This window comes from Cryptomeria japonica, chromosome 8, assembly GCF_030272615.1.
Source record: "Cryptomeria japonica chromosome 8, Sugi_1.0, whole genome shotgun sequence".
NCBI classification, from domain to species: Eukaryota; Viridiplantae; Streptophyta; class Pinopsida; order Cupressales; family Cupressaceae; genus Cryptomeria; species Cryptomeria japonica.
This window is the reverse complement of record NC_081412.1, coordinates 229,940,191-229,956,052: the sequence shown is the minus strand read 5'-3', so window position 1 is coordinate 229,956,052 and position 15,862 is coordinate 229,940,191. Positions and strand designations below refer to the sequence as shown.

General features: G+C 37.5%; 1 protein-coding gene across 5 annotated transcripts in view; it reads left to right on the top strand.

Moving 5' to 3' along the window:
* Positions 1-15,862, top strand: part of LOC131078975 (DNA polymerase eta) — an 88,726-nt gene that overhangs the window by 28,879 nt on the left and 43,985 nt on the right. For all 5 annotated transcript variants that reach the window (XM_059209838.1, XM_059209837.1, XM_058016836.2 and 2 more), the window contains 3 exons: positions 15,248-15,368; positions 15,458-15,569; positions 15,676-15,843. In XM_059209838.1, coding sequence (XP_059065821.1) covers positions 15,248-15,368; positions 15,458-15,569; positions 15,676-15,843 — 401 coding nt within the window. The remainder of the gene's footprint in view (positions 1-15,247; positions 15,369-15,457; positions 15,570-15,675; positions 15,844-15,862) is intronic.

Genomic DNA, 15,862 nt, shown 5'->3' with positions numbered 1-15,862 from the left:
AAACTTGAAGGACCCAGCTAAAATGCCGATTTGAACGTAAGGATCAAGATTTTGGACGTCAAAAATGCAAGGATCAAGGCCAAATTGATGGATCGCTCCTGTCCCTCAGCCAGGGACCAGGGCGATGAGGTACGTATCCTTCATCTTCAAAATTTGGCGCTCAAACACAAGTTTTTGAATTTATTTAAATGCTAAAAATCGATAACTTTGAAAATTCAATTAAAATGGCATTTAAAATTTGCGCAAAACATTAATTAATTATTTTTGCCTTGTAAAAAAAAATCGAATTTATTAATTAATAAACAAGGAAATTTAATTAATTAATTATTGTTTGCAATAAAATGGAGCGCTTGAGTTTATTTTATGAAGGTCGGCCCTTGTTATTTATTTAAAAATCATTTAAATTGCCTTATTTTTACACAAGTCGGCCTATATGGTGGTAAGAGGTATGAGCGCTATAAAGGGAGGGTGAAAATCTTCATTTTCACATCATCATTTTCATCTCTTACATGCGATTTGAGGAAGACAAAGGAGAAATGCGATTTGGAGTATACAAAGGAAGTGCGAAAGTATCATTCAAGAGGAGGAGCGAATTTCAAAGGGAAGGCGCTAGTAACTTCCAAGGTGGTGCGAATCTATATTGGGTGAACTTGCCAAGGTGTTAGAGGATCAAGTCAAGGACATATCAAAGGTGGCGAAGTTGATATTTTGAAGAAGGAGATCACGTTGAAGCCATCTAATTTTGATTTTGCCTAGGCAAATTCCTTCTTTTGCATTTTAGAGTTAGGCTCTCAAGAGAGGTATGGCGATATGGATTTATTGTGGCTTAAATTTTGAATTTTGAAAATTTGTTTTCCCTTAGCTCAATCGTTTTTTAGGAAATAATAACTCAAGGATTTATTATGAAGTTTCCTAAAAATTAATTTAATCTATGCTATTCATTGCAAAATCATGTTACTAATTTTGAAATGTTGTGTAGGCATCAAATGGAGATCTCTTCAAGGAAAATCAAGTCGGATCAAGGACGGTCTTCGCCAGGACGGTCTTCGCCAGGACGATCAAGCCAGGACAAGGGCGACCTCTTTCAATCCAGCGTTCCAAGGCGAGGTACATCATCATCTTGCAAATCAAGGACAAAAGGAGTTAGGACAAGAGTTAATTAAAGATAGCCTCTCAACGACATCAAATTGAATATCTAGCAAGCTACAAGTGTCAGATGAGGTGGCATCCTAGTCATCACGTCTCCAATCAGTGAGGTCCATCTCAGCATGTCCAGATTCAATGTACTTAACTCATGGAAGGTGGCACAAACTCCGATGTACCTACCCTGGCTATCCATTGGTCGATTTTTCTAGAAGGGACATGTGTCCAAGCAATACAATTTTATCATTGGTCAAACATTGAATGTTATGTAATGGTTGTAACAAACCCTAATTAGGGTTTTCATTGTAAAATCTTGGCCATTGATCTTGAATTGATCTAAGCCATCAAATTGTATTGTGGGCACTATATAAGCCCAGGCATTTCATTTGTAAAGGCTAATTAGCAATAAGTTAGAGATAGCATGTAAATAGTTGGAAGAGTTAGAATATAGTTGATAGAATAGTAATTAGAGTAGAATAGGAGGACAAGGCAAGAAATTGTTGCCATTGATTGTAAACAAATTCCATTTTCATTGAATGGTGAAATATGTCGTTTTCTTGCAATTTGCATGGTTTCTTGTTGAGTCTTCAATCCTAGATGGTAAATGATTAGATGAATGGAGGAAATGCGATTGATTAATGGTGGAATTCGTACATCCATACTACTAGCAGTTTGTTGATTGCAGACTTGCCTTGCGTAGTCAACTGGAATCATTTAGCCTAAGCTCAATTTCAATTTGTCGCCTCTTCATTGATATGCATCAACTTGGATGGTGTCTATGCCTGCGGTGATGATTTGAACATCATAAAGCTTCCCTTAGAAGATCGCACTAGCCTTGTGTAGATGTTCCATTGATGTCAAAACAAGACCTAGTTAGAGTTTCATCAAAAATCAAGTCATTGCTCCTGCATTCTTAGTATTAGGATTAGATCCTCTCTTCGCCCTTATCCTTTTTCATTTTTTTTTTCAAATTTAAGTTAGTAAGAGCCTGTGTCCAGCAAAGCAGATCGGAAGTTCAATCACCAAATGTAAGTCCCCTTGTGATTCCAGCAAATCACATCATACCACGGCGAGCTTATCCACATGTAGAGACCCTACTAAAAGGAACCTTGGAGTCTACCTAACTGATCCTTTATGCGTATCTTCAGCAGTTAGAGACTATTTTCTCAAGAGAGGATAAGATACCCTTAGGTATTTTATTCTGTGTATGATTGTGTATAAAATACACGTCAACAGAGCTATCACCACTTGATGATGAAATAAAATTGATTTTAGAGCTTGAAGCCATTGAAATGATAGAGAAGACATCGAGAAGCAAGGTGATTCTAGAGTACTTGGTGAAATGGAAGAGTCTTCCACTCGAGGATGGTACATGGGAAGTAGTGGAGAAATTTGAGCATCCAAATTTGGAATTGCTCAAGGGCAAGTGATTTGGGGAAGGGGGGATTGTCATGTCTATTCCATTTTAAAGTCGGCTTCTAGTGCCCTAAAAAATAAAGATGTTTTTTTGGCAAATTGCTATTAGAGGGGGTAGATCCCTTTCAGTAATATTAGAAAAATTTAAATGGCTTAGCTACAAAGATTGAAGATCAGGATTTTGATGGCCTCAATGACCTCCGAAAGTCTGTCAATCTCTGCAGGAGTTAACACATTCTTATGAAGTTTGACAAGATATGTGTTGATGTGTGTTTTATGACACCTCGAACACAGAATAAAGTATTGAATACTCTATCCTCTCTTGAACAAAGACCTCTCTAGTGCTGAGTGTTAGGATTACTTGAGATGACTCCAAGGTTAATAGTGTCAGGTCTTGACGTGTGGGTAGCTTCAATGGTTGATGTGTTAACCGCTCTTCCAAGGGGACTTACGCAATTGTTCTTCTAGGAGATGAAATTCTTGATCACAAGGAATGCTATTCTTACGAATGATATTGCAATGAACTTCTTTTCCTAATATTACTAATGATCGCTTGATAAAAAATGTAAAAGGTTGATGGTTTAGGAATGCTAAACTAACACTAGGAATGCAAGAATGATAGACGATTTTAAGTGAAACTCAACTAAGATTTGCTTTGACATGCGAAGAACAACTCCACAAAGCTAGTGCAATCTGTTCAAGATAGCTAATGATATTCAAATCACTACTACGAATATAGAAACCATCAAGATGATGCGTATCAATGAAGAAGTAGCAATTGAAGTTAACCTTGGCTAAAATGATTTCAGTTGACTACGCAAGATACTTCACAATCAATAAAATACTAGTAGTGTGAATATTAGAGCTTCACCATCTATCATGTACATGAATATTTCATTCATCTAAATACTTAAGAAAATTTTACTCTTATCTTTTTTTTTGTTTTTTAGTTTTAAGTTCTCTCTTAAAAGGATGAAGAAACAAGCATATGCTCCAAAACACAATAAGTCACCAACACTTAAATGATTTTATTATTCCTGGCAGCATCAAAGCAACAATTCTTCAAATTCTTCTAATTGATCCTTTACAAATGAAATGAGTGTAGCTTATATAGTGCTCTCAAATACAATGAATGGCCAAGATTGAATCAAAATCAAGGGCCAAGATCATGCCACTTAAACCCTAATTAGGGTTTGTTACAACAAAATACCTAATTTATTGCAATTTATTAAAAATCAACCAATGAGAATATGACATCCATTTGGCACAAACTTTGAGGAAAAATCCTCCAATGAGAAAAATAAACACCACATGGGATCATGAGAAACTTTCTTCTAGAAGCTTGTTCCCCATATCTCTTTCCTTTGATGCAAATTCCACGAATCTGGACACTATGCATTCAATTTCGCTTATTGGAGCATTAGGTATGACTTTCAAATAATCCTCCATGAAGTTCATTTCTTCTAAGGCAGTAACAAAGATCTTCTCCCATTTTGGCCCAAAATCTTTAGTCTTACTGGCAAGTGTCGTGAATGATTGTATTTCCTCCAACTCTCTCTCTAAAGGTGGACCGGCTGTCCCAAAGAAAATGAACCTTACTCTCTCTACCAGTTGATCAACATCTATATGGATTCCTTCATTCATCTCCTTTCCAAGTATAATTTCAGCCACAAACACAATTTTATCATGTATCACATTTGTTGCATTTTCAACTTGAGTGCAAGCATTGCTGATATCTTCAAACATGATCTTCCTCATTCGGAGCAAGTTATACCACCACTGAAAGTCATATGATTGCCCTTCTTTCAACACTCCTTTGTTCACCAAAGTCTTCTTGGGTAAGCTCATCAATTCTTGTAATCTTGGGATGGTGTAATCTTTGGTGAAAGTGAAAACATCATAAGCAGCCATGAGGATGTGAGTCCTGCCAAGAACACCTAAAACTTTATCAAATATTTCTGCTAGCTCTTTCATGAATGCATTTGCCTTATTGAAGGACTTATTTATTCAATTCTTCATCACATAAGTTGAAATCCTCATTTCTTCTAAATTATCAATTGAGTCTGGAGGGAGCAGTGGTGGAGGCGTGTTTGAAGGATCATTTTACCTTATCGGTTATTTGAGTTGCTGTAGATAGTTCCTCAATGTATTCATCTCTCTCTCGAGCTTCTTGTTTTTCTCTACCTCAACCTTCAACATATCATGAACTGTCGTCACTGTGTCATTCAAATCTTCCATTGCTTGCTCAGTGGTGGGAGGACTTAAGTCAATCGTTTCCAAGTCATACTCATCTGTTGTGATCTCATCTTCGGGCTTGTCTACTCTTGGAGTGGCAATTTGTATAACTCAAGATCTCATATTATCCTCTGTAATTTTGGACAACTTTGTGGCTTTCTTCTTTTCGACTGTTTCTCTAGCTCTATTCAGGAAGCTGTCCAAATCATCTGTAGGCTCCTCTTCTACTACTATTACTTCCTTTGCTAATCCCTCCCTAAGCCACGTTGGGATAGTAGATCGTTCCTCTCCCACTTGCACCTCTTTGAGTTGCTGATCTTCTTGGGGTGAACTTACCTCACCATCTTCTTTCTCTATTTCCACATACTCATCTTCGGCTGCTTTGTTGCTAGCTTGCTTTTGTGCTGCTGAATTGTCTTGTACTTGGGGTTGCTTCCCTTTATCTGCCTTCTCACACCAATTATCTTGAATTGTAGACTCCATGGATTCGTTCACACCTTGATCTATGCTTCCCTTGGGTGGCTGACTTTCTTTGGTGGTTGTCTGGTTCATTTCAACTTCATGTATAAATGAGACACTAGTAGAAGGACGACTTGAACTTGATTTATGCCTTTTGTGTGTTGATCCTTATGGCTTCCTTTCCTCTTTGAGCCTCTGGAGTGAGTTGATTGGGTTGCACTTTCACTCATGCTCATACTTTTTGTTTCTTTGTCGGATGAGTTTGAATCTCCCATCAAATCAAATGTCATCTATGCATTCTGGCTCTTCAGCTTTTTAGTTTGAATGTCTACCCATCGTCGTGTGTAGGCCAAGATTGGCTTCATCAAGTCTCTCAAATCAATGATCTCAACATCAATCCAATTGACTTCTACTTTCTCGTCTTTCTCTCGTTCATAAGTAGGTTGGAGGCGCTTTCCACTATCTTGTGCTTGATCTAGAATGTTGAAAACTCTATACATCTTGACGATGTCAATTGGTAGCCTAGAACACATCTTCTTCCTTATCTCTAAATCATCTTGGCCATTCATCCAATTATCCTCTAATTGCAGCTTATGCTTGTGCCTCCTCCTTACATTAGCTCTTCTCATGTTGCCATAAGGATCAAAATTTTCTCTGGAAGAATACAGGATGAGGGAATAAGATCTCAACTCTTCTTCTGATTTCTCAGTTGCCTGTAGGGATGGACACATTTCTATTGATAGTCCAATTGAGATGGGAAAAGCAATCCCTGTCTTGTGTTTGTTTTTCTGGACCTTGTCATAGATGATCAATTGTCTGACTAACTCCAGTAGTACCATCTTGTTGGTAGGGTAGTGTGGTAACATGTATGGTGGACAAGAGCATCCTTGAACTCTTATATAGGTGAACTTGGAGAATTGGATAGACCAAGCACCATACTTCTTTACCAACTTCTTTGCCTGTGGCTATAATCTTTGATGGATGCCACCTTGCAGTGTTCTTCTCAAGTGCATGGTGAAAGCATCATTCAACCTCTTGAAATGTGCCTTGCTAGGATAATGCAGCTATGTGTGGGATTCACATGCTCTCATCTCTCTAGCTCCATTTCCAATTGGACCTCTATACATCAATCTTGCATATTCATGGGCTTTGGCAAGTGAATATATAATGTATGAACTCATGTAAAATGTCTTAGTACGCTAAGCCTCTTCAGTTGTAGATCAAGGTTGTTACTTATGATTCTTGCCCAATTAATCTTTTCTCCACCGGTTGACATTGCTTCCATGAAGTAGAACATCCAATTCTCAAACTGAGATGCTTGAAAACTTCCCATAGCTCGGTTGAGCAAAGTGATCAAACCACCAATTTCTTCCTTAAAATCAATTCTTGTGAAGCTTGCTGGGTATCTTGGATATGTCAGCTTTGCTTTTCAACATCCAATATTTGTTGATTATTCCAAGACATTTATTGGGATTATCTTCAAAGATCGCGTGTGCTCCTTCTTTGCTCTTGTAGACCATGCCTTTGTGATCAGGTATGTGGAAGGCTTTGTTGATGGCTGTCTCGGATAGGTAGGCAAGTACTTTGCCATAAGGTGTTACTATCTTTCTTGTGTTGGCATCATAGTGTTTAGCACACTCGACTATCAACTCATTGCATTGGATAGCTGGAAGGAAGCCTGCTGCTTGCACTATCCCGCTCTCTATCATCTTCTTTGAAAATCTAGAAGGCTTGCTTGTATATGGGGGACCTTGAAACTTCTTCATGTCAATCTGGCCTAGATTGGTGTCTCCAACATTGCTCCACAATGATGTGATCTTTGATTCAGGTATCACTCCCTTCGATTCCTCCTTGATGAGGGTTTGCCTTGGAACTACTCCTGCCTTTGGGGCTGCCATGCTCTACTTGCAAGAATTGTCTAAGTTAGGGATTTAATGACATTAATGTTTACTAGGGTGAAATTAATCAACTAGGTTAGCAATTTCCTTCTCTAAGCTGATAATTCATTAAAATCCTCTCAAATTGCTAAAATCCTAGGCTTTCATCTAAAACCCTAGCTTGTAAATTCAGACTGTACTTGAACAAAATCATCAATTGTCATGAATTTTTTTTAAAGCTTGTAAATGATCAATTCGAGGGCTTCAAAACATGATGCAAAAGAGATTTTATGACTGAAACTTCTTCAAAACCCTAGTCCTGTAGCTGTATTGGCATCAATCTTAGGTCTGATTTTTAATAAAAATGATCACAAAACTCAATTTAGACCTGCAAATAAATATTTATCTCACTGGTAATCTCAGATCAGCCTTTAATTCGGCAAAATTATCCTTATTTTGATTAGATATTGCTGTGGCAATGATGAATTTCATTGATGTTGAATGTTAAATTCGCTGATTGCCAATGGAGTTCGCCATGATTGGCTAGAATGGGAACAAAGTTCGTTGCCTTGCTTGATCAGAATTGTTATCCTTGCTGGTAAATTCGCTGTCTTGGAGGGTGAGTTCACTTTGATTGCTGGAAGAAAAGGTCGCTGCCTGATATAGAAACAAATCGCTGCTCTTAGAAGACAAATTCGCTGAAGTTGAATCAACTTGCAATTGATTATTGATCAAATGCAATGGTCAATTTATATCTTATAGGCATTGAAGGGGTGCATCTCTTGATCCTAAGACCGACTTTCTTCATTGCATTTATTTAGTTTTTTGAAATTTTGATTTCCAATGCATAGGCCGACTTGTTCTTGTTTTGAAATTTTGAATAAAAACGTGTATCTTCTAAGCAGGCCCCCCTTCTTATCACTTTCAGTGCTTAAGCACATGTTTCTCCTTTATCGTGGATTATAAGGGTCACCAGCAATAGTCATCTCCAAAATTGCGATTTTCACCTCTAACTAGAAGTTCGTGGATCTAAGGTGGCACTGGAAATACTCTTAGGTTGTCGGACTTTTCACCCTTCACTGGCAGTCTTATCAAATGGATTGGGTTTTTGGATGGCCATTGACAGTGCCTTGTTCATGGTTTTAGTCCTCCAGTGGAAGTGAAGGCTTCCAGCCTTTGTCATCTACAGCCTTTCAACATCATTGATTACTCATTTGATCATTCCTTCTGTTTTGTTTGGCATATTGAATTCGTCCACTTCTCATTAACATAGACATTGCTTCTTGTTGTCCTTGGGTGGGGATTTGAATGCTCACTGGAAGTACTTTTGGCATGGTTGGAGATTTAGGGGTCCACCGATAGTGGTTGTGGTTTTTGCCTTCAAGTGGAAGTTATGCAATAAGTTGGGGCTTTTTGACTCCAACTGGCAGGGTTTATGAGCTGATCGGGTTTTTGAAGCACTACTGGCAATGATCGTGGGTTTTGCCTTGAACTGGAAGTGCATAAGGCAGATTGGAGATTTTAGGATCAAGTGGAAGTGACACCAAAGTATGAGAGTGACTTGCTCACTTAGCATTTCAACATGAATCCACTTACCATTAGCAACTTCATTTATCTCAAACATCATTAACTTTTAAAACTCTAAGGTATTGACTTCAAGAAATGTTGATCTCACCAAATATATGGATCATCTCAACCTGATCGGACTTTGGACCAGCAACTGGAAATGACACCAAGTAGGTCGGAGATTTGACCACCAATTGGCAGTGCTTGAAGAGGTAAGTTGGAGATCTTGGGTGTCACTGGAAGTGACAGTGAAGCTGGTTGAGGATTTGAAGGGTCACTGGAAGTGACTGCATTTCTTCCATCTTGCTGTTTCATCTACTTGCTTCATTCATCTCAAGGACTTGACAAGGTTCATTCATCATCACTTTATGTCATGACTACCTCTCAAGCATTTCACTTCGTTTGATACCTCTCCATACTTAGACTCAACATTTCATCTGTGGTTTTGAAGGCATATGATGATGATGATCAAATGAAATGATCATCACAAATCGTTCATTGCTAAGGTCTTGAGACCTAACTGACTCAACTCTACTCAAACTAAAGTATCAGACTGCCACCAAACTATCTAAGACCTAAAACTGAAAGTGAAAAAGGGGCTCCCAATTTATGATGGGGTGATGTGTGAAATGGTCACAACAATATGCATATGTATCCATGACATTACGGGCTAATCCATCTTGCATCACAGTAACAATTTCCTTTTGTTTGTGATTATCCTTCCTTGATGCAATACATATTGCATCACCAATCAAACCTTTTGATGCCCTTATTGTTGTGTTTCTGAGAGCTTTGATCGTTGACACTCTCAACTCAAGGATTACTTGACGATTGCTGGAAATTAAGTCATCTTTCTTTACTACAAGTATTTGCAGAAGAGGTCGCCATTGATGAATGCGATTTTTTCACCTTAGGCTACTGTCTTCTTCATTTGCTCGATCTGCCTTTAAACTGGAAAAGGCATGTGGATCGAGAGCCAATCACATGATATCTAGTGCTTGGGAGTAGCAAAAGGGGAAACTTGCCATTGCAGCTGTTATTATGATATTGCAGTAATTTATCATCATAACTATAAGACATTGATATAAGTAAAGGAGCATTGATGTATGTACAGGAAGCTTGACTTTGATATGTGCAACAATCTTCTATGAACGACTTCATGAAACCAAGGGCAGTGAATCAAGATGATTGAACAAAGCAAAGGCACTACTTACACTTTGAAAAGACAGCGCTTATGAACTAATGAACAGCGATTATAGTTTGACTTTGAGACTGGTCTATGTGTCAAGGAAAAGACGTAAAAGAACATCAACTAGTTAGAAGATAAGTCAGCAAACCGACCATTAAATGGATAAATAATATTCCTAAAAAAAAAAACGATTAGTATTTGCCAACAAAAAGTGGGTATTCATTGTGATGAACAAAAGGTGCAAGTTAAGAGGTGAGGCTGCAGGTAGAAGGTTCTTAACACAAGCAGCTCTTTGTAGGCAGTGAATGAATAAGGAAGGGATGCGATCTGGTTTAACAAAACATTAAAAAAGGTAATACTGATTAAGGTTGCAGAGATTAGTAATAAGGAAGTAAAAAGCATGTAAACAAAATTCAAAGGGTGTGATTAATGGACTGGTGACAATACTTAAAAGCTATGTCCATTCAAAGGGATATCTTTTCATAGAGATATGAAGGTATAAATAACATTTGAAAATAATAGAAAAAGTGTGTTGCGAGTCAACAAAGCCGATAGATCAAGTATATACACCAGATCTAGAGAGAACAATATATGAGAAGATTGTTTCAGATTTGATGAAAAGAATATGAAGAGTTCATAACAGATTTTGAAGAGGAGATTGTGATAATTTTTGTGGCAGATTTATGATCAGGTTATAGCAGATTTGAGAAAGAGATTATGACAGTTTGAAGAAGAAAGTTTAGCAAAATTTGTTGAGAAAAAGATTATCCATCATCCGTTGTAGAAGCAACATTGATAAGGTGAATATTTGAATGAGGGGTTGGTGCTTCTATTTGGCTAGTGGTCGTGAATTGAATGAGGGGTTGGTGCCTTTAGTGGGAAAGTTCTCATGAATTGAATGAGGGGTTGGTGCCTCTATCAGGTTAAGCCTACAAAATTTGTAAGGGATTATTGCAAAAGCAAGTAATTTGCCTTGGTTTTCTCCCATGAGGGTCTTCATGTAAATATTGTGTTATCATGTTCTTCTCATGTGCATGATTATTGGAATTAAGTAATTGATGCTATTTTGATCAATGAAGTTTAAATTTATAAAAGTTATTGTTATACTGATTCACCCTGCCCACTGCCCCCTCTGTATAACCGTGTGCTCATCATCCTTCTCATTTGCTAAGTAAAAGAGAACAGCTCCAATTTGAATACTTGAACTTTGTGGCAGGTCAAGTCATCGATATTAATACATAAACCTCAATGATGTTTTAAAACAAATTCCAATTAATGATATGCTCCTTATACATTACCACACAAGCACAAGACTGTCAATTAGGCCATTATCTTCATGTGGCAAACAAAACTCAACCGATTACCCTGGCCCACCACCAGGTACATTCCCAGGATTGATATAGACTACTGTCAAAACCACAAAGCCAAACTCTTGTAATAACACTCTAAATCTGCCAAAAGAATAGAAACCACACAAAAAAACATATTGTTTTGGGTGATGCAAGGTTGTATGATCCCAGAGCTGCTCCTGCATTACTCTTGTAGTTTTTTTTTTGGGTTGATTCCACTTGGAGAGCATATTCTGTCTGAGACATACATGGATTATCATTAAATGGTTAGGCCTATGGTTGGACCTAGGCTTGATCCAGACTGGGATTGAAACTTGGGTTGGAGTGTCCTGGGTTCATCCAGGGTTCTTGGTGAACATGGTAACATGGATGATACAATTTAATTGAAGCCCATAAAATAATACATGTTCATTTTCTGAACACATTTCACCATTAGCACAAACCATTTCAATCTCTTACAGTGAGTATTAATGCAAATGAAGAAGTTGCATAGCTCCCAACAATCTGCAACAAGTGTAAAAGGCTGAATGGTGGCTTCCCAATCCCCTAGTTGAATGTTTAATGTTCGTTTTGCATTACTTAAAATTAATCAGATCCTCACAGAACTCTTCGTCAAACTATTTTGACATTTCTGGTGAAAGAAAATAATTTGAACGGGATAATAAATTTCCAGTATGGACAAAAAAGATCATTGAATGATCTAAAGAAATGGTTATAGAAAGAAATCATGGTGAGAGTGGACATGCATGATTTAAAAAATTCAAAATAAAAATGCCCCAGTGAAGCAGCAAAAGTCAACATGAGTTTTTCGGCTCAAAGTCTATTAACTTGTCTTGGAAGTAAGTTATAATTTGAGTATGTCTATTGAATGTGCAAATCCACCTATTGTAGTAGGTCACACTACATATAATTTTGAATAATATTCTCAAGAGATTATCTAAGCTAAGTATAATAGCAGGAAAGAAGAACTATAATGTCCAATTTGAATATCATAATACCTTAAAAGTTTTGTGTCGCCAATAAAATGAGTGCCAAGATTTAAACTATGAGCTAGGTGTGAGTTAAAGTTAAAATGGCTACTTTAGTTGTATTTGTCTCTCTAAAGTCCAGTTGTCCACTTCCTCCTTATGAAGGTAAAATTCACTGGAAAATAGGAGTTTGGAGTGTCATTATAGCTTACACAAGGCATCCTAAGCTCCAATTCTCCATTCACGGAGGTGAAATTTAAGTATAGGAATTAGGTGGAAAATCAGAATTTCAAGTGACACTGTAATTCCCCAAGATCCCAAAACCTCTCTTCCCCCCTCAATTCCAAATTCACCTGAAATATGACTAGGGAACAAAAGTGAGTCTCATGTCTTTAATACGAAGTTACAATTTTGTTTAAATTATGAGAGCTAGCTGAAGTTGGAGTGCATTTGTGCAAAGCAGGGAGCTCTTCAAAATAACCGATTTCCTTATGAATCTTCATAAAAATGATATAATTCCAAGTCAAGTTGGGTGCAAAGTGTCTTTTGTAAAAAAATGACTTAAGTATTTGAAAAAGGTAGTTTGAAGATGGTTGAAGGAGGCAGTTGGTATTTATAGGTGATTATCTAAAACCCTCTTGAACTTGCAATTGCATATAAAACAAGATCAGTTTGAATAACAAAGAATTCTTATACCTCCATTGAGAAGTGATTTATTATCTCCATGTATTTATAGGTGCCCAATTTTATTAATGGAAGTCAAATTTTCAATTAGATGTGATATTATTAAATCCGTTTTGCTCTAGTGATGTATGCATTATGCGAAGATTATTCTGTCATGAATTATATTGTTTACTTTATTCCTTTTGAATTCAGTAGTCCGCTGTCAATATTTGTGTAAATAATGTTCACGAATCTAATATTGGTTTCACACGAGCTTTTGGAGCTTTGCTGCATAATATATCATAACGGTTTCAAATTCAATTAGTGTCCAGTGTTGGGATTTGATTGGTTGCATTCTGCATATGAATCCTGTGACTTTGAATCCTCAATGCTTTGTCTGTCTTCATCATGCAAATTTTATTCACCCATTTTGCTCTCTGCACATTTTTTATTGGAGGAAGACTTCCTGCAAATTTACCATTTTATCTTTGGCTACTTGGAGCAAATCTGAGTCATAATCTTGCTTCTGGGTTGCCTCTTTCACCAGTTTCCAGCCTCATCTACCAAGTTTGCTTGGCAAAAGTGAATAAAAAGCTCTAAACAACAAATCATACGAGGGATCTGCCCCTCTTAAATGTGGAGGGTTATTGGTTTCCTGTACCTCTTACCCACTTCTGTTGCCTTGCATTAGGCAGGAATTTAATCATCATTGGGGGTTTCAGTGGCAAATTCAAGTGCTAATTATAAAGCTAAAGAACATAAAATTGACGATAAAGCTCATGAAACTAATGATGGCAAAAATATACATGTTAAGTTTTGCTTGACAATTTAACTCTACCAAGAATGTAGGTGCGCAGTAAAAACAATGCATCTTTTCAGACAACAAAAGGCTATAGTTGCACTCGTCTGTCAAAGTCAGTATGGTTGGCTGCAGAAAACTGCATGGACACAACTCTTGATTGAGTAGCATCAATATTTCTAATGTTTAGTTATAAGTGTTTGGAGTGAGTAGCAAAGTCACAATTCAGTTACCCTATGTTTACCCTGATTATAATTTTCTATTATGATTGAATGTACACTTCAAGTCCCGTTTACCTATTTTTGGTCATTTGTGGACATCACTACAATTTCTTTTTTTTCTACAAGTCATTTGCAGTACAACCATGAGTTTTTTGAGTATCCATTTCATGAAAATCAAGAGAGGCTTGGTAATTTTTAAGTATCAAGAGATCACCTCTGTCTGTTATAGCTTCAGTTGACTTTTGCAATGTATTACAAGAAGTTGGTCTAGAGTTCCATTTGGTAAATTGTAAGGCAATTAGAGATATACTGTGAGCACCAGAAGCCAGCATTCTGATTCTTACTTCTATTTTAATTTATCATAGTGTTAATAGATAATTTAAATCTCAGTTACCAGTTCTTGCCTAAACTGGCTGGGTCCTGGTCCTGGTCCCTGCCCAGTCCTGGTCCCAGCCTGGTTCGCCCTGGGTCCCACCGGGGTCCTGCCCAGGCGGCTGGGTTCCCTGTGGGTCCTGTCACACAGGACCCACAGGGAACCCAGCCGCCTGGGCAGGACCCGGGTGGGACCCAGGGCAAACCCAGGAGGACCCGGGTGAACCCAAGAGGACCCGGGTGAACCCAAGCCCGTGGGTTCCCAAAAACGGGGCCCACAGGTTAGAAAGCAATTAAAACAATTAAAAAACAATTTTTTAAATCTTATTTTTACATCTAAACCCTAATCCGCCCCTCTATGATGCATTTCATGCATCAAAACATGCATTCAACCTATTCTACTTGCATTTATCTGTTATCATTTATGTATCATTGTATGGGAAAGTTACATTGTATGTTTGAACTGTGAACATATATAATTTTGATGTTTGAAGTTTGAACATATATATATATATATATATATTAAAAAAAATTAAAAAATATATATATATGTATGGACGAACCCGTACCCGTACCCAATTTTTTTTTTTTTTGCCGAATCCGCGAATCCGAACCCGAATCCGAACCTGAATCCGAACCGGAACCGGTAACTTATATTAATTTTTGCCACAATTGCTGCTTTTGTTGATCTTTTGTGTTTCGGTATGAGTTAGATTACTATAGAGTGGTTTTCATCTTTGAAGAGTGGCAGATTAAGGATTCTCCCAAATTTGATAAACAATAGGATTCAGATTTACTTGTTCTGTGGCAATCTAATTATTTCTAACCATAACATTAGTTTTGAGGATATTAGAATGCCTTATGCACTCCAATCATATCTCTTCCTTTTAACTGAGTAGGTGATTTCTATATTGACCTAATTTTACATAATAACATGTCCACCAAACTTGCAAATTAGTAACAAATGAGTGGGGACTCTTTTTCTTGCAGTAGAGCAAAGGAAGAGGCCAGAATTACGTGGAAGACCTACAGCAGTTGTACAGTATAATTCTTGGAAGGGAGGAGGCTTGATTGCTGTGGGTTATGAGGCTCGTGCCTTTGGTGTTAAACGGTAAGTGTGAATATGCTTCACTCTATCCCTTGTGAAGAATTATTGAAGACTTCTGAGAAATGAAAGATGAATTTGCTTTTTATTCTCAGTTCAATGCGGGGAGATGAAGCCAAAAAAGCATGTCCGGATATTCAGCTAGTCCAGGTTCCGGTAGCCCGGGGAAAAGCTGACTTGACTTTGTATCGTGAAGCAGGATCTGAGGTTAGCTAACTGAGAGCATAGTGTCATATTGCAGTCATTTAATTTGTGTAAACATTTTGCATTTTGATTCATCTTGACACATTTAGTAACCTTTAGAAATCTGTAGGTAGTTTCTGTGCTGGCAAGAAAGGGAAGATGCGAGCGTGCATCTATAGATGAGGTATATCTTGACATTACTGATGCAGCTACAGCATTGCTGTCAGAACAGCCACCTGAATCAGTTGAATTGTTTTCAGATGAGGTTCTTAAAACACACATTGTGGGCCTTTCAAAGGTTAGTGTATTTCTGATTG